A 20062-nucleotide genomic window follows, 5' to 3' on the forward strand; every position below is an offset into this window, starting at 1 on the left:
ATGAAGTTTTAAGTTTAAATTCGAAATGAGCTAAAAATATTATTAAGTGATCTTTTTTATATGTCTAAGCTATTCGGTTAACGGTATATGTTAATGAGAGGTAGTTGATACTCTATTAAACTAATTGAGTAAATTGAAAATGTGCAAATTAATTCAAACGTCATGATTTTTTTTAAAAAAACAGGCTTTTGATCACTTAACAATAGCTAAATAATATGTATATTGCTATCTTAAAACTTTTATTTAACTATAGAAGAGTCGAGTAGTACTCCCTCCAGCCCATGTTGTTTGTCTACTTTCATCTTAAAATATATCTTAAAAATTATATAAATAAAAAACATTTTTACTAATTTAACCATTAACTCTTTTTTATGCACTTAATTTATGCGCTTTATTCAAGCAATTATGCACTCTTTGTAAAAAAACAAAATGAGAAAAAAATAATTTATTTTATTTAAATTTTATAACAAGTATTTCCTTCATTTATTTTTACTAGCTTAGTGTACGCACTTTGCGCATGTATCTCACGTCAATTAATTAAATTATTTATAAAAAGAATAAAAATTATTAAATCATAAACAACAATTAATGTTATTGATTTCAAAGTTTTAAATATTATGAAAATCTTTAAATAATTATTTCTTAACGTTAGAAATTAATCAAATGATATTGTCAGGACAATATCACAATTTGCAAGCCAATATTTCAAGTACGTGTAATGAATTATGATTCTTAGCTGAAGTGTAAAGAAAATCAAAAATACTTATTACAAATAAAAAAAGAAAAAAGACCCCCCCCCCCCCCCCCCGAACTTGTCCTCTCTCAACAATTGAAATATTATGAAAATCACTAAATAATTATTTCTTAACGTTAAAAATTAATTAAATGATATTGTCAAGACAATATCACAATTAATTTAAATTGTGATATTCTCAGGAAAAAAAGTATATTTTATTTAAATGATGACACACGTGCAAAATACGTACACTTACCTAAATAAAATATTTTTTTTCTTTCTATGCATATATATATATTTTTTTTTAAATGTTTTGATTCCTAAATTCTTAGGAATCTTTTTTTTTTTCATGCTTTTTTTTCTAACTATCAATTTTGGTTCTTATTTTTTTCTTTTATGGATAGTTTTTTCCTAAAAATTTGCGTAGGATTCCTAATAAAAAAATTTCGCACATTAAATTAATTCCTTTTAAGAATGATATTCTTCTATTTTTTTTTTTGTATCCTAAATATTTGAATAATAATTTAATGATAATTATTTTAAATATTTGTATCCTAAACAATTTGCTAGTTTAGGATAGTGCGTTGCAAGTGAATTTTAATTGGCTATCATCAAGACATTACTTTTAATACAATGTAAAATAAAATTTTGAATGAAGCTATTTTAGAAATCCTAAATAATCAACATTAGTATCCTGTATTAAGAAAATATTACGAAAAGTTTATACGACAGTGAATAAAACATGTCAATAAGACATCAAAAGTAAAAAATAAAAACATGTATGAGCCTAAAATTACTACCGACACAATACTCCCCGACCCCCGCCAATTGAGAAGCAAGTCAAAATATAACTACATACGAACCTTCTACCCTAATTTGGGACATTCATACCATCTTATCTAATGCACAAACAAATATGCTACATGCATGCAATAACATTAGAACTAAATTGCATATAAAAGCTACCACCATTATAAAAAAATATTATTCACAAATCAAAATGAATTTAACCTTCTTCCCTAATTCATTACCTCCTTACCCTCCAATCTAATGCACTTGTATAAAGAATCACAAATTTCTTAAAAACAAATATACTACGGCATGCAACAATATTAGAAGTTGCACGTAAAATCTATGATATTACAAAAAAATATGATTCATAAATTAAAAAAAAAAAAGAACCTTCTGTCTAATATGTAATCTCTATACCCTCTCATCTAATGCACTTGTATAAAAAAATCACAAATTTCTAAAAATAAATATATTGCAAGCAAACAACAATATTAGAATAAAACTGCACATAAAAGCTACAATAATACAAAAAATATGATTCACGTGTACTCAAAAAGAATTTAACCTTTTACCTTATTTTGCAACTTCAATACTCTTGTGTCTACTGCACCTGTATAAAAAAGAACCACAAAATTCTTAAAACAAATAGACTATGGACATGTAATCACGTTTCTATAAACTTTAATCAAATTATTAGTTTAAATAGAATCGTAGATTTTTTTATATATAAAGTAAATTTCTATGATTTATAAGTGTTAAACGTTAATATTCAATACAAAAAATATGATTCACGTGTACTTAAAAAGAATTTAAACTTTTACCTTATTTTGCAACTTCAATACTCTTGTATCTAATGCACCTGTATAAAAAAGAACCACAAAATTCTTAAAACAAATAGACTATGGACATATAACCATGTATTCTATAAACTTTAATCAAATTATTACTTTAAATAAAATCGTAGATTTTTTTATATATAAAGTAAATTTTTATGATTTATAAGTGTTAAATGTTAATATTTAATACAAAAAAAAGACTCATAAATCCAAAAGATAGGAGTTTTATTTGTAACTTACCATTTTTTTTTACTAAATTAATAATAAAATAAAAATATTGATTTGTTTTCTAACTACATTAATAAAACAAGTTAACTGATTATTTCTCAATTTTTGTCCTCTTTTTATCATATATTTTGATTTTTTGTTTTACTTTTTGTGAGAGAAGTAAAAGTGCAAAAGTGAAAACACTTTTTAAAATATAATTTGGAATTGAATTTGAAATTTATGGCCGAACACTACATCTTTTACTAAAGTGAAATACTTTTTCAAAAGAAGCAAAAAATTTTCATGACCAAACAACACAAAAATAAGAAGAAAACACTCACCAAAAAATCGTAAAGACGTTTCAATCACATGTTGTATATGAATTTTTATTCACATACACATCATGTGGAAGGCAACAATAAATAAAACTATATTAAAGAAGCGTAATAGTTTTAAAAAAATTAAAACCTAAAACACAAAATCTATCTATTGAAAGAATAATTTCCTATTCAAATGTCATTCTATTATTTGTGGGACAAAAGAATGCCCAATATATAGAAATAAAAAAAAAAAAAGAAAAAAGTTACCATGAAAGAATTGGTCAAACATGAAAAAAATCTTTTCTAATGGGAAAGGACTCTTAATTTAAAATTCATACTTATTTTTGGAGTTCAACTACAACTTCGTATTTTTCCCTCTTTTTTTTCGTATGCTATTACAAGCTCCACTTACCTTATATTTATAGGATTTTTTAAGACTATTTATTACCATACTTACACAAGGAAAGAAAATCTATCAAAATTAATTAGCTATATATTTGCCTCTTTATCATATAGTTTAGGACTTTTTAATCTTTTAATATTATAATTAATAATTAATATTATAAAGTTGATTAAATAAAATTAGAGAAAGGGGTGAAAAGATGATTTTGTCTATTGTTAATGAAGGGCAAAAAATTCAAATCATTTTTTTAAGGGTCTTCATACTTTTAATATATTATAGATATAGATTATAAATTATAGATATAGATTTGTCACATTTTAATGTGACAAGTTCATTAGAAAATAATAACTGACATGATATTTTAGCTCACTATTTCTATTAATTAATATTTAGTAGTATTAAGTTTTGAAAAATCATTTGAGAAATAAGTAATTAATGTTAACGTTTTTGAGGATTGTTTTTTTAATCTTTTCTTGTTATATCAGAAATGACAAATAAAAATGAACGAAGAGAATAATTTGAAAGCATATATTTTTAGTAATGTAGATAAATAATAATAAATGGAAGTACAATAACATACTAATATAACTCATAAAAAGAATTTTAGAGTAAGTAGAGTGTTTGACGACTTTATTCCTGTCTAAAGGTAGAGAATTTGTTTCTATAGATGAATGCGAGGATAAATATTCTTTTCCATGTGCTATACCATATGCAGATCTTATCTCTATCTAGAATTAAAAATGGAGTAGTCATTTCTAACAGATGAACGGAAGATATAATACTTTTTTCTATATATGAAATGGGAATCTTAGAGTAACCGACAAAGTTGCCATCATCTGATCTGAAAGGAGAGTAGGAAGAAGAGAAGGAGGTTCTCACACAGAGTCGCACTCCGATTTGGCCTGAAAATGATTTGTTCCCGCCGTTTCGCTCGTTTGTCCATCCAAACGGCCCCGTCAATCCACAGCCCGCCTGGAATCTCCGATCGATTTTCGGCTCAAAGCACGCCCAAACTTCGGACACATCCAGAAGGTCAATGGGCTGAATAAACTCTCCTGAGATCGAAAAAATAACATACAAAACTCAGCTTTACTTAGATAGGGCATTGACTGAGACCATGACGTCAAGTCGTGAAACAACCTCTGGTAAAAATGCTACACAAAATTACGAACAATTGACCATTATATTCAAACTCTTTATCTGAACCTCGTCATAACTGAAGCTTAAATACATCGAACCAATTTTTTTTATTTTTTTTTTGAATTATTACTTTTGTTCTATGTATGGTATGTAGTGTTGGCAAGGCAATACATTAGCCAATCTTTGTTTGCGTGCTCAAAGACATAGTCCCAGTCAGCCCTGGACGGTGCCATTTTGCTGACTTGCTCTTGTCCTTTCTCTCTCTTCCTCTCTCTCTCTCTCCTCTCTTATTACTTCATACTATACATTATATTTGTCTTTCAACACACACACACTTTTTTTCTTTTTAGCTTTTTGGAACTTTCAGACCATCTCTCTACATACACTGAACAATTCAAGATTCCCGTCTTTTTTACTGTTTGAGTATTTTTTTTTTGCTTGTTGCAACTACCCCATGTTTCAATTTTTTTTCATTTTTTTTGTTCACTACCATCTTTGACCCTGTAAAGGAACTATCTTTATCTTAAGGGGTTTAAGATTGTGGGAAAAAAAAAGACTATCTTGGAAGTGTTTGGACCATTTTTTTGGTTCTTGGGTTTATGTTGATTGACTTGTAGAAGTGTTGTGAGTTTTTTTGGGGTTGTTGGTTTTGTGGGTATTTGGTCAACCACTTTGGTGTAATTTGGTGGTGCATATTTGATCCTTTTGGAGGGTCAAAAAGGTTGAAGATTTTTCTAGGGTTTATGGATGATTAGGTATGCCCCCTTTTCACTTTTTTTTTTGTTGTTGGTTTATTGGTATTATTGTTGTTGAATTTGAGCTGAAAGACAGTTAAAGTTGAAGTCTTTATTAGAATTGGTGGATTGAATTTAGTCCAAGTTCTTGTTGTTGTTGTTGTTGTTAGTGGTCTTCAGGTGGTTTAAGCCTTTAAAGTGTTAATTGAGAAATGCAATAATTATCTTTTACATGTTTATGACTCTTGAGGATTTTATAATAATACTAATGATTAGGGCTTTTTTTTTTCAGTTATCATTCAGGTATGCACCCTTTTTCCTCTTTTTTGTTTTGTTTATTGATGTTATTGTTTTGATTTTTGTTGTTGTTTGTGAATTTGAGCTGAAGAGGGGTTAAAGTTGAAGTCTTTATTGGAATTGGTGGGTAGAATTTAGTCCATGGAGTTTTTTTTTGTTGTTGTTGTTATGGTGTTTTAAGTGGTAATTGAGAAATGTGATGATTTTCTTTTTCATATTTATGCCTCTTGATGATTATAAATTAATACTTATGTTACTGGTTTTTAATTGGATATTGTTTTGGTTATTTTTGATTGTTTTGTCTTCTAATTTTATGAGTTTGCAATTGAGTAGAGCAGCCTGGTGCTCTTCCCGTTTTGTGCGAGGTTCAGGGAAGGGATAGACCACAAGGGTCTACTGTACATGCAGGCTTACCTTGCTTTTCTGCAAGAGCTATTTCCATAGCTCGAACCCATGACCTCCTAATCATATGGAAGCGACTTTATTAGTTACGCCAAGGCTCTCCTTCCTGCATTTGAGGCACAATTGTGTTTTTTAAATTTTAATGGATTTCATAATTTTGCGCTCGTTGCTAGAATTGGATGCTTTTCACTCACTAAGGTGCATAAAACCCCTTAGGATAGATATAGGTGCATCTACTGTTTTATGCACTGATTGATTTTCGAGATTCCTCTAACTATGCCAATATCAGACTTAAAATTTGTTCTACTCAATAAACGTCAAGACATGCTGGTATATGTGTTATGTGCTGACTGATAGAAATGCAGTACACCAGACCTTACTTTATCTCTCTTAGGATATTCTAAGCCTTGTTGTGACCGGGTACAAAATTAGAATCTAGATCTTAGACCAAGATTTGAAAAGTAATCTGTCACAAGAAAACCTATTGTATTGGGAAGTATTTAAATTTGATCAAGCTAATTCGATTGTCGTGGCGGGACAACTACTTCAAGGTGATTTTGACATCTTCATTCTTTCATACCATTAGGCAAGACAAATGTAGAGTTTATAGTGTTTTACTTTTAACTTGGAAACTGCAGCAACATAACTCAGTTTAAGTGTTAATCTAGGTGGCTATTATCATTTTCTCGTCATTATCTTTTTGTCACTGGTAAAAAAAGAAGTCATATTATCTTTTTGTCATATAGGGAACTTTGGAAAACTTTGGATGCCTTGTTATTATTAATGCAATACTATACCTGATTTTATTTTTTTAAAAAAAGGAACTTTGGAAGGTTTAATTAGGTGGTGATCTTGCGCTTGCAATGGCTTGAATACCCCCCCAGTCTCCTTTTTTTTTTCTGGCAAATCACGTCTTCTCAGTTATTCACAGCTTTCTTAGTATAACTTGACATATCATTGTCCAGATGAAAGAGAAGTTGAAAGTGACATATTTCTCCTGAATGTGACGGAAAGGAGATGTCTTTCTGTTCATGTAGCTCCAAAGAGCTGGAAAGAATGCTTGATAAGATTCTCATCTTTGTGGATTGCTTCTCTTTGATGCATTTTTCCCTTTGATTTCGTGAGCCGAGGGTCTATTGGAAACAGTCTCTCTACCTCCGAGGTAGGGGTAAGGTCTGCATACACTCTGTCCTTCCCCGACCCCACTCGACCCCACTGGATAGGTCATTGCTGTTGATAAAGCCCTTTGATGCATTACGAAAGGCACAATGGTGCTAATATCAGGGTAATATATTTTCTTCCACCTGCTAATAGCAAATAATCCTTCATAGTGGCTGGTGGGATGGATGAGTATTGAAAATTGGAACGTATCGTGCACCTAGTTGAAACAACTTGCTGCTGAAAAACATACATCTAAAATATCAAAATTAATGCTTTTCTGGATGTTAAGGTCAAATGATACAACATTTCAACTTGGCTGGCTTAACAATGAGATTGATGGTTAAATGTATTTGACATCTGAAATTTTTAAGACAATATTTGACATTTAGTTCTCTTTGCTGGATATCATTCTAGAACCGTACCTCCTATATTTTATATCAATGTTGGATGTACTCGTGCACAATTATAGGAACTTATTCCAAATACGGGTGTGTGTGACTTCTTGGCATGTACATGTGGTCTTTTCCAATTGCACTGTAATTTGAAGAATCTGTATGACATAGGCACATGTCTCATCTTTTCGACACGGGTATGGAAGGGAAAATGAAGGATCATTGTAGCTTACACACATTAAATTGCGTTTCAGTATTCTTGGGGAAGGGGGAAAATGTCGTAAGGAAAAGAATATCAACTCTTCTTCCATAGGTGCAATTTCTCCACCGTCTTTGCTTTAAGTTCAGAACTGCTAGCATGACCTAGCATTTGCTTTTCAATATAAACTTATTTGCTTTTCAAGCTGTACTCTATTTCAATGAGGAAAATGGCCAAAAGGGGAGGTAAAAATCGCGATTTTCAAGTAAAAGGCAACAGATGTTAAATATACCTACCTTGTGTGTTACTGTTATGACAATGTTGAAAATTCTCTCTGTATTTTCAGTCACTCCCAGTGAATTTTTCTTTGTTTTTCTCTTGGTAGGTGATTCTGTTTAAGATAAAAATATGGTTTCTAAAGATCGCAAAAAAACTACTGGATCTCCAAAAGTACAAGTTGGAGAGATAGATACAAGTGCACCATTCCAGTCTGTCAAAGATGCTGTTAACTTGTTTGGTGAAGGTGCATTCTCAGGGGAAAAACCTGCAATCAGGAAGCCAAGACCTCAGTCCGCAGAGGTAAATGATACTGTGGTTCAAATATGTATATCGCTATGATTTATTTTATCTGCGCTCGGATCTTTGTAAGTTGTAATTTTGTCTTTTACATCAACTAAGTCATGCTGTCTAGAGATTTCTGCGTGCATGCATCAAAATTTTGTTTGGTATGTGTCCTTGAAGCATCTTCTTTCTTGATTAATTCAAATGTTTTCATATGGTGGTTAATGACTTCGGAGGGTTCATATTATTTGCTGCGTCGTTTTAGAGTGTCAAAAACTTTTACACTAAAGACATTCATACTCGAGTCTTTTAAGCGGTCGTTTGGTTAATAGTCCCGGGATATAAAATGCAGGATTATTTATCCCATCTTTTATACCATGTATATGGGATACGTTTATCCCATATACATGGTGGGATAGCTAAACCTGTGATAGCTAATATCGGGATTAATTATCCCGGGATAATTCTTTCCCAACCAAACGACCCCTGAGTACTGAATGTAACATGCAGTCAGGTGCTCTCAGGAGTGAATGAATGCAAAAACTATTTACACCTAGCGTAGTTAGTGTTCAGAGATTGCAATTAAATAGTCTCACCTAAGTACACTTATTTTATCTTGCTTGCAGAGGGTACTGGCAAAGGAAACGCAGCTTCACTTAACCCAGAAAGAGCTGAACAAGTTGAAGGAACAGTTGAAAAATGCCGAAACCACTAGAGCTCAAGCACTTGTTGAGCTTGAAAGGGCAAAACGAACCGTTGATGACCTCACAAAAAAACTTAAAATTGTTTGTGAGTCAAAGGATTTGGCTGTCAAGTCGACAGAAGCAGCAAAGAGTCAGATGAGCAAACTTGAAGCACCAACTGATGGGTCTGTTATGGGGAAGGATGGTTCTTGGAATGTGGATCTGGAAACTGCAAGAGAGAACTATATGGCTGAAATAGCTAATCTTGATAAAGCAAAACAGGAGCTGAGGAAACTCCGCCAGGATTGTAATACATTTAGGGAGGAAAAAACTGGCGCCATTGAGCAGGCAGCAGAAGCTGAGCGTACTGCCAAAGCAAATATGGAAAGAGCTAGTGAGCTCTCCAAGGAAATAGCAGCTGTCCACGAGTCGGTTGATCAGCTGAAACTTGCCTGTGTGCAAGAGCGGGAAGAGGAAGCAAAGATTTATGCTGAAAAGAATGTCCAGAAGCAGTCCTACAAGGCTAAACTTGAAGAGTCAGCGGAGAAGTTACGTGCTTTGAGGAAAGAGACTGATGTGGATTTAGCCAAGAGTCTCGAAGCACAGTTAGCTGAAAAAATGTCTGAAATTGAAACTTTGAAGAAAGAGATGGACAGCGCGAAGTCTTCTGACCTTGATAAGGTGAAAGTTGTTACTGCAGAGCTGGATGATGCGAAGGAATCACTGCATAAAGTCGCAGAAGAAGAGACTACTCTCCAAACCTTGGTGGAGACCCTTAAACTGGACCTTGAGAATATCAAGAAAGAACATTCTGATCTGAAAGAAAAGGAGGCAGAGACAGAATCACTTGCCGGGGGTCTGCATGTCAAGCTCCGGAAAGCCAAATCCGAGCTTGAAGCAGCAATTGCAGAAGAAGCCAAAGCAAGAGGTGCCTCTGAAGAAATGATCTCTACTCTCCACCAGCTGACCTTGGAGACTGAAAACGCGAAGCTTGAAGCTGAAGAGATGAAAATGCAAGCAGAAGTATTAAAGAAAGAAGCTGAAGCCACTAGAGTGGCACTTGAAGAAGCAGAAAAGAAGCTTGAGGTGGCGATGGAAGAAGCTGAAGAAGCAAAATCAGCTGAGGCTAGGGCTCGTGATCAAATTAAGATTTTATCTGAAAAAACCACAGCTGCACGAACCTCAACTTCCGAGTCTGGTGCTTGTATCACTTTATCAAAGGATGAGTATGAATCATTGAGCCGTAAAGTTGAAGAATTTGATAATTTAGCTGAAATAAGAGTGGGAGCTGCAATGGCTCAGGTAGAGGCCGTGAAAGCTAGTGAAAACGAGGCCCTCAAGAAGTTGGAGGCAACTCAAAAGGGGATTGACGATATAAAAATCGCTACTCAGGAAGCCTTGAAGAAGGCAGAGATGGCAGAAGCTGCCAAGAAGGCTGTAGAAGGTGAGCTTAGAAGGTGGCGTGAGCGTGAGCAAAAGAAGGCAGCCGAGGCAGCTTCTCGTATTCTTGCTGAAACACATACGAACTACGGATCATCTCCTCAAAGTTACACAGTTCAGAAGGAGAAACCATCGGAGAAATTCGTGGAGTCACCATCAAAGATGCACCCACCGGTTGAAACCAAGAAGCAAAACACACAAGAGAAGATAACGGAAACACGCAAGTTGCAGAAAGCAATGACATCAGTGTCAAAGAAGAAGGTATTGATGCCTAGTATCAGTGGCATTTTCCACAAGAAGAAAAACCAAGTAGAAGGAAGTTCTCCATCATATCTTCCTGGCGAGAAGCCTGTTTGGTAGCACTTTTGCCATAACATTTTGTTCAAAATTTGTGTGGTGGATAGGAACTTGATCATTTTGCCATGGATTGTGTGTATATCTGAAACCTGTGGAGCAGCAATTTTCTTTCCCCTTTCATTTTTAGTATTTATTGTGTGTCTTCATGTTCTTAGAGTTATATAAATTGCCTCCTATAATAATAACATCCTTGACTTCCATTGGAACAGAAAAAAGTATTGTGGTTTTTTTTTTTGATTACTTCTATTGCTATTCACCGCGCATAGCGGTAACTTTAATGCACCGGGCTGCCCTTTTTTTTACTTCCTATTGCTAATATGTTCTTTTCCTGTTGGAGTTGGCATGAGCAGTAAGCAGGATCCTTTGCTAATATGTTCTTTTCCTGTTGGAGTTGGCATGAGCAGTAAGCAGGATCCTTTCGCTGCGTGCTTTTTGAAAGTGTTTTTAAGTGTATTTTATTAAGAAGTACTTTTGAGGAAAATGCTTCTTTTTAAAACTTTTTCTACTATCTCTAGAGGGGCAGAATTATCAATATTCTCCCAAAAGTTCAGCCAACCACCCAAGGAGTACTTTGAGGAAAATGCTACTTTTTTGAACTTCTGAAAAAGCAACTTCTGCCATCTCCAGAGAGTCAAAATCACTTATAAACTCGGCGAACTACCTGAGAAATACCTGAGAAATATTTCGAGGAAATTGTACTTTTTAAAACTTTTGAAAAACAACTTCCTCTATCTCTAGAGGGCAAGAATTACTAATTTTCTCCCATAAGTTCGGCCAACCACTTAAGAAGTACTTTGAGGAAAAGGTTATTTTTTTTAACTTCTGAAAAAGCAACTTCTGCTATCTCAACGAACTACCTAAAAAATACTTCGAGGAAATTGTACTTTTTAAAACTTCTGAAAAACAACTTCCTCTATCTCTAGAGGGCCAGAATTACTAATTTGTTTCCAAAAGTTCGGCCAACCACCTAAGAAGTACTTTGAGGAAAAGGCTACTTTTTAAAACTTCTGAAAAAACAACTTCTGTTATCTCTAGAGGGACAGAATCACTTATAAACTTGGCCAACCACCTGAGAAATACTTCGAGGAAATTGCTACTTTATAAAACTTTTGAAAAATAACTTCCTCTACCTCTAAAGGGTCAGAATTACTAATTTTCTCCCAAAAGCTCGGCCAACCACCTAAAAAAGTACTTTGAGGAAAATACTACTTTTTAACACTTTTGGAAAAAAAATAACTTCTGCTATCTCTAGAAGGCCGGAATTACTTATATTCTCTCAAAATGCTACGTAATACTTGTTATGAAAAATTACTTCTTCGAAATATAATTTGGCTTTCTTTTTTTGCCCACGAGAATATTGAAATTAAGTATGAAATTTAAGAGTTAAGTATTATGTATGATGATGACTACTACAAAAATAAACCCAGTATTTTCTCACCTAGTAGGGTCTGGAAAGGGTAAAATGTACCAGTCTATACTACTACCTTAAAAAAAGTGGAGAGATAATTTTCGATAGTAAACAAAACCGTCAAAAGCATGAAACAAGATCAATTTCTACCAAAAAATAAAAAATAAAGATAAAAGCTAATTATACAAAAATTAATATTATACATATATAATATTATAAAACTATTCACATAATATGTAACTAAAAAAGGCTTTCCAAATGGCCCAAATTACAAGTAGTCCTAGTAAAAGAAAAAAGTAAAAGGGCACAGGAAGAAGTCAAAGTAATTATAACGTTCCCATTAGGAGCGTGAACGATGCTATAGTTAAAATTAGATGTTTAATAATATTTGTTCAGAAAAATTAATAAATTATTTATTTATTTATTTATATTTTTTTTAATTTTTAAATATTATTTAATGTATTTTTAAAATATTAAATTTATTATATTTAAAAATAACATAATAAAATTATTATTATTATCTAATATCTTTTAAAATATATATTAATTTAATAGTAGTAAATAAATATTATTGAACGGAGAAAGTATTTATGGAGCCCCAGATTTGGAGATTAATGAAAATGGCATCCCCTCTTGAAGTGAGTGAACTATTACAAAACAAAAATAAACAAAAGAGATCCACATAATAGATTATCTAATTCACTTATCCTGCTAAATTTTTTAATTTGATTTTTTATTTTACTTGTCTTTTTTTATTAATGAAGAATATTTTTTTTTCATATTTTACCTTTTACATTAATTATTTTTTTAAATTAAAATATAAATATCATTTAATGGGGGCACTATGGTAAACTAGTCATATTATTAATAATTTTTTTTAATTAATGTGTCATATCAATTTGGGATGGAGAGAGTATAAAATACTTTTTTAAAAATTATTATTCTCTTTGTTTTATTTTACGTGACATGTTTTTTTTAGTCCGTCTAAAAAAAATGTCACTTTACTATAATTAGAAATAATCAAACTTTAAAATTCCTCTTTTAGCAAATGATTTATGGTCACAAAAATATCTAACATTGCTTTACACAATAAGTTTTAAAAGTCTTCCTTTTTTATTTAAATATCGTGCTAAATCAAAGAGTGTCACATAAGATGGAACGAAGGAATTAGTTTATTAGTCATGTAAAACACTCTAAACATCATTAATTTCTAGTTAGTTATCTAAAACAAATGAGTAAAATATCTAGTATCCCCTAAACTATGATCGAATTTCATGGGGGTCCTATTACCTCTGAACTAAATTTTAGCATATTTTTATCTAACCTTTTTAGTTGACGTGGCATCTTTGACGTGAATCCTATTTTTATGTAATAAAGGTGTCACGCCAGCACAAAAGGGTGAAAAAATACGTACACTAAAATTGACTTTAGAGGCAGTTGGAGTGTGTCGTAGCTAGAGGTGGGCGTTCGGTATTCGATTCGATATTTCTAAAGTTTGGGTTCGGTAATTCAGTAATCGGTATTTGAACATAGATACCACATACCATACTTATAAACATCTGTTCGGTAATCGGTAAATTAAACTTCAATTCGATACGGTATTTGATAATATATCATATTAAAGTTGGAGATATGCAAATGTATGTTTAAACTTCAAAGAGTATATTTAATAGAAACCCTATTTAGTATTCTTTTTGTTGCTTTTTACGAATATGTTACCAAAGTCCAACAGATTATTTGGGATGACTAATACTATTGTTTATTGGGTTGGGTTAGATACACATATATATATACTATCTTGTACCGAATCCAATCCCGAATATTGAAATATTAAAATTTTACTCCCAAATATCGAATTACCAAATTTTACGTTTGGTTCGGTAATTCGGTTTTCGATATTTTATGCCCAACCCTAATCGTAGCAACTTTGAGTATAATTCAAGGGGGTAATGAATGTGTATCTCAAAGCAAATCGAACAAAATGTAAGGATTAAACGTGGAATAGTAGTAGCAACGAATTTCTTGACTATTCCACAGTATCAATGTAGCCGTTGGAGTAAAACATGGGGGCCTTTAGTTTCCTAATTCAATGTGGACCAGCTGAAACAACTAGTTCTACAAAGTAAACAAATCTACATGAAAACTAGCCGTTATAAAACCTTATAATAATTTACGTGAACACCATAATATTCTTCTGCCAAATTTGTCTTCATCCTTAACCGTTAGCTCTTAATATTCCCTCCATTTTCTCTATGTTCACTCACATGCTCTTGTTTCATTGCTTAGTATATATCTCCATCTTTCTCTGCTCTTCATTTGTAACTTTCTTTCTACCTCTCCAAAGTTTATGGATAGGTCAATGAGTCGAATCAGAGATCATAGTCTTTTGTTGGTTCTTGTAATAATAGTGTTTTCCATTTCTCCGTTTGTATCATCTAGTCGGAGTAGAACGGATGGGGTCATTGTGAAGCAGTCTGATTTTCAAGCTCTACGAGCGATAAAGAATGAACTGATTGATTTTCGAGGAATATTGAAGAGCTGGAACGACAGTGGTCTCGGGGCTTGCGGTGGAGGTTGGTTGGGAATCAAGTGTGTGAACGGGGAAGTCATCGCGATACAGTTACCATGGAAAGGATTGGGTGGCAGAATATCCGAGAAGATAGGACAATTGCGAGCGCTTAGAAAGATTAGTCTTCACGATAATGTGATTGGTGGTGTTGTTCCAACTTCTTTAATCTTGTTACCAAATTTAAGAGGTGTTTATCTGTTCAATAATCGACTTTCGGGTTCGATTCCACCATCAATTGGAAGAAGAAGTCCAGTTCTTCAGACTCTTGATCTTAGCAACAACCAACTCACTGGTACTGTCTCTCCAAATCTTGCGAATTCCGCCAGGTTATACAGACTCAACTTGAGCTACAATGCACTTTCGGGGTCTATCCCAGTAAGTTTAACTCGATCATCTTCTCTTACTTTTCTCGCACTTGAACATAATAATCTTTCTGGTTTTATTCCTGATACGTGGGGCGGTATGGTTAGCATGAATAAGTCGTACCAACTTCAGTATCTTACACTTGATCATAATCGTCTATCTGGGAAAATTCCAGCTTCGATTAGTAAGTTAAGTATGCTCGAGGAGATTAATCTGAGTGATAATCGTATTAATGGGACCATTCCTGATGAATTAGGCGGTCTCTCGAGGCTTACTGTTCTCGATTTGTCTAATAATCTCATAGATGGAGCTATTCCTGCTAGTTTTTCGAACCTTTCAGCTCTTGGTACTTTGGTTTTAAAGAGTAATCTACTCGATAACCAAATCCCGGAGGACATTGATAGATTGAAAAACCTTTCAATGCTGGATTTGAGTAACAACAAATTCGTTGGTCGTATTCCAGCTACTATTGGAAATATTTCCGGACTTGCCTCACTTGACTTATCTGAAAACAATTTCACCGGTGAAATTCCAAACTCTCTTGTTTCGTTGGAAAATCTGACTTCGTTGGATGTCTCTTATAACAATCTTTCCGGGATTGTCCCATCTCTTCTTTCTAAAATGTTCAATTCAAGTGCTTTTGTTGGAAATCTAGAACTTTGTGGATATAGTCCCTCAACTCAATGTGCTTCACCGCCCCCTCAGACTCTTCCTTCTCCTGTTAGCGGGGTTGTGAAGCCTCGCCATCGCAAACTTAGTACCAAGGATATCATTCTCATAGTATCAGGAGCTCTTCTAGTTGTTCTACTTCTTTTGTGCTGCATGTTACTTTGCTGCTTGATTAGGAAAAAGGCAAATTCGAAAGCGAAAAATGGTAGCAAAGCCAGTGGCCTAGCTACTACCGCAGGGAGAGGTGCAAAGGCGGTTCCGGAAGTAGGAGGGACTGAAGTTGAATCAGGTGAAGCTGGTGGAAAGCTAGTCCATTTTGATGGACCTTTCGTGTTTGCAGCAGACGACTTGTTATGTGCCACTGCAGAGATCATGGGGAAGAGCACTTATGGGACAGCATATAAGGCAACATTGGAGGATGGTAATCAAGTTGCTGTGAAGAGGCTACGCGAGAAGATCACAAAAGGGCAGAAAGAATTTGAAGCTGAGGTTGCTGAATTAGGAAAGATTCGACACCCAAATATTTTGGCGCTTAGAGCGTATTACTTGGGACCAAAAGGAGAAAAGCTTCTTGTCTATGATTATATGCCTAATGGAAGTCTCTCATCCTTCCTCCATGGTAAAATTTTCTACACTCACTGTTTGTGTATATTCTTTTTGATGTTCCTAATCATGTTGACGATCCTAACGAACATACTTGTGTTCTCTATATGCAGCTAGAGGTCCCGAGACAACGATAGACTGGCCTACAAGGATGAGGATTGCTATCGGTATAACAAAAGGAATCTGCTTTCTGCATACCAAAGAAAACATAATACATGGGAATCTTACGTCAAGCAACATACTGCTTGATGAACAAAACAACCCAAAGATTGCGGATGTGGGACTCTCCAGGCTTATGACTACTGCTGGAAACACCAACGTGATTGCCACTGCAGGCACGCTAGGTTATCGTGCACCGGAACTTTCCAAAATCAAGAATGCAAGTACCAAGACTGATGTCTATAGTCTTGGAGTGATCATTTTGGAGCTCTTAACTGGAAAATCCCCTAGCGAGGCTACGGATGGTCTCGATTTGCCACAGTGGGTAGCTTCCATTGTGAAAGAGGAGTGGACTAATGAAGTGTTTGATGTGGAACTTATGAGGGATGCACCTAATATTGGTGATGAGTTGCTTAATACATTGAAACTGGCTTTGCACTGTGTTGATCCTACACCAACTGCTCGGCCAGAAGCTCCGCAAGTACTACAGAAATTGGAGGAGATAAAACCAGAGCTGATGTTAGCAGCCACCAGTTCTGGAGATGATGGCACAGCAGTTCAAGAAAAGAGTGAATAAACTCTGTTGTTTCACAAGGTTGATTGAAACAATTGTGGAAATTTTTTTGAGCTTTTTTACTATATATCTATTCGTTTATTCTTTCATTATTCTTTCACAAGATCTACTAGTAAACTGTATATAAGAGTTTGTGATTGCTACATAGGTTTTACTGATGAGAAAAACATTTTGTTCAATTCTTTCACTTTATTCATTGTAATGTACTGATAAACTAAATGCATACCTATTTTTTTCATGAGATATAGATTGATTCGTCTTAGATGTTATATGTATTTTACGACTTTGAATGTATTTGCAACACTAGCTAATTTGGCAAAACTGAGGGTAAATGAAACCATCTTGGACGAGTATGCCAAGCAACTAAGCTACTAAGATTCTCCCAAAGAACCATGAGGTCAAATCCTGGCGTGGTAAAAAAATTTATGCAAAACCAGTTTTTAGCGACTTAGTTAGGAATTTTAACCAGGTTCGCAAGAAAACTCATAAAACAAATTAGAAAAAGTAAAAGGGAAAGGGTAGAAGTAGAAGGACTAGAGCCATTAGGCCCAAATCGACAACCCTGTCCTAATCTAGATATTGGGCTTTCAGCCCGTCTTCCACCTGTCCTAATTCTATGTTTTCAAGCCTTTAGCTCGAGTCTCGCTTCACCTGTATTAAGTACAACTTTGACTTCGAGGCCCAAATGAATAAATAAGGAAATAAATAAATAAATAAATAAATGAAGACGATGTCATAAATAAGTAAACAGAATAATAAATGAGACTTTGGGGTCTCGTAGCCGCTTCAAATGACAGGACTTTAATCCATTTGTTCTTCTTTTTGACTCCTTGCATTCGTGCACTATGAGGTTCCTCCTTAAGGTCTTCGAAATTGATTCATGAGGGGTGGGCCTCAATGGCCCACATTGACAATGCATAAAGTCCGTTTGGACTCGAAGGTGGGTTCATGCAAGGAAAGGTGAAGGAGGATGATGATTAGGAAATAATTCGACTAAAAATAACTTAGAAAGAAATCTTAATCGATACGTAAACATTACAGCATGATAACTAATAGATCAATCCATATCAACATAGTGGCAATTTCATACAACATGCAGGAAGCCATCTAGCTGTAATGCTTAGTAGAACATTAAAACGCGTTTGGTATTCATCTATATAATAACAATGGTACGAAAACAACAATAGAGAGAAAATCTAGAAAAAGTGGAGTAAAATTTGACAAAAGAAATCTGACAAACTAATACGGAATTAATTGCACCAAGCCTATGGAATAAGAAAATAACACATAATCCAAACATTGCATGCCTTTCTTATAAACAGTAAAAGAAAGAGATTCAACTGATTTATCCTAAGCCAAACCCTTATTCTACTCCTTATTCTACTCCTAAACAAACAATCAGTCAGAAATTAACCAAACACCAAACTTTAACAAAACCTCAGCTATAGTGGGGCACCATCTACCTGAGACTTGTTAAGCAAAATCAGAGCACGAAACTTAATCTTAGGATCAGGTATAACAAGATACCAGTGACCAAAAACTACTAATTAAAAATCAAAGTATGAGATTTTAATGACGTAACCAACCTTAGCATGATACTAGTAGCCTGAAACAAATCAAAGTATGTGACTCTACTACGAGAAATAGCTTATTCAACTTCACTAGCATACAAAGTGGAAGTCCTAGATCAAAGCTCAACCCACAACCTTATTTCAGTCACACAACATGCCATGAATTAAATTAAAGAACCGTTCACAGATAAAAATAGTGGATTCGGGGGGGGGGGGGGCACTTTTAACGACAAAAAGACTTATTTTCAATGATATTAAGCATCGACATCAAACCCATTGACTCAAGTATCAACGTAGTGATGGCCATCATAAACGAAATCTACTGCTATCGTGAGCCATCTACCAGTAGACAATTCTCAGCACGTCTCAACAACTAACAATTACTAGCGATAGGACTATGAAGCTAAAACGCTAAAATATCGATGAAAAGAAAATATTGAGACAAAGGAGAAGCGGAGTTTTACTTGTTTCGGAGAAGTAAAACAGGACTCGAGCTATCAGCAGAATATCAACCACCAAAATCTCGCAATGACGACCACTACTAGAACTTTTTTCGCTTCAAAAATTTACCGTCTCACTAAAAATTTAACTTGAGGAAGACCTTTTTTCTTCTCTCAAAAATTCTAAACCCAACCCCCGAACTAAAACCAAAGGCCTCTAAAATTTCAAACTCCGAAGGGAAAGAAGAGGAGAGAAGAAGACCAAAAAATCCCTCTGTGGAAGGCCAAACTTTTCTTCTTTTTACAGAGGAATGAACGAGGGTTTTCAACCCCTCCACCAATTTGGATTTTTCTCGGCTAAATAAGGATGGGTGGGCCAATAGGAATTCGTGAAAATTCCTCCTTCTTCAAGACCAATGAAATCCCACTAAATATGTACGAAAATTGTACCATTATCCCAAGAAATGCGGGATTGGACCGTTGGAGAGGACAACTCATTGACCTTCAAGAAGATTTAAGGGTTTTCTGAGAGATGAGAGCGGGAAGATGAGGAACGCGTCATTTTTTGGTTGAGAACGGGTCAATTTTGGGGTTTAGAGTCGGGTTGAAATTGTTGTTAGATTTTGGTCGGATTTTGGCTGGTTGTTCACTGAAGGTCGATTGAATTTTGGGGCTGACTGTTATTGATTGCTAGGTTAAGAGGACAAGATGAGAGGGTTTGGGCCGGTTAGGTGGTTTTCGGACTGGGCCTATTTGGGAGTTGGTTGTGGTTAACGTTAGTAATGTTGCTAAATGGGTCAGGAGATTTTATTAAGGGAGATTGGGCCTAGGTTATTGATTGTAATTGGGCTGCTGAGTTAGAATTGAGGGTTATTAAAACAAACCCCAATTAAATTAGAGTATAGGAAAGTTAGGCTATTTGGGCCATTCATTAAATAGCCAAAAGGAGAAACCTAGACAATCGTGATTAAAACCTAACCTAATTAAAACCCATTCGATCGATTGCATTGCAATTATGGTCGAAAGATTTCAATTAAGGTCTAAAT

At 34.3% G+C, this 20062-nt stretch overlaps 2 protein-coding genes across 2 annotated transcripts; both read left to right on the forward strand.

The window, feature by feature from the left end:
- The first annotated feature begins 4607 nt into the window (after positions 1 to 4607).
- LOC107878821 (WEB family protein At5g55860) lies at positions 4608 to 10789 on the forward strand. Its single transcript, XM_016725962.2, has 3 exons — positions 4608 to 5189; positions 8005 to 8198; positions 8807 to 10789. The coding sequence occupies exons 2-3, from the start codon at positions 8028 to 8030 to the stop codon at positions 10661 to 10663; spliced, it is 2028 nt and encodes a 675-aa protein (XP_016581448.1). The 5' UTR covers positions 4608 to 5189; positions 8005 to 8027; the 3' UTR covers positions 10664 to 10789.
- A 3474-nt stretch (positions 10790 to 14263) lies between these two features.
- On the forward strand, positions 14264 to 17252 carry LOC107878822 (probably inactive leucine-rich repeat receptor-like protein kinase IMK2). The gene is made up of 2 exons (XM_016725963.2): positions 14264 to 16288; positions 16386 to 17252. The coding sequence occupies exons 1-2, from the start codon at positions 14416 to 14418 to the stop codon at positions 17006 to 17008; spliced, it is 2496 nt and encodes an 831-aa protein (XP_016581449.1). The 5' UTR covers positions 14264 to 14415; the 3' UTR covers positions 17009 to 17252.
- The last annotated feature ends 2810 nt before the right edge of the window (positions 17253 to 20062 follow it).

Source organism: Capsicum annuum, chromosome 7, assembly GCF_002878395.1.
Source record: "Capsicum annuum cultivar UCD-10X-F1 chromosome 7, UCD10Xv1.1, whole genome shotgun sequence".
Taxonomy (NCBI): Eukaryota; Viridiplantae; Streptophyta; class Magnoliopsida; order Solanales; family Solanaceae; genus Capsicum; species Capsicum annuum.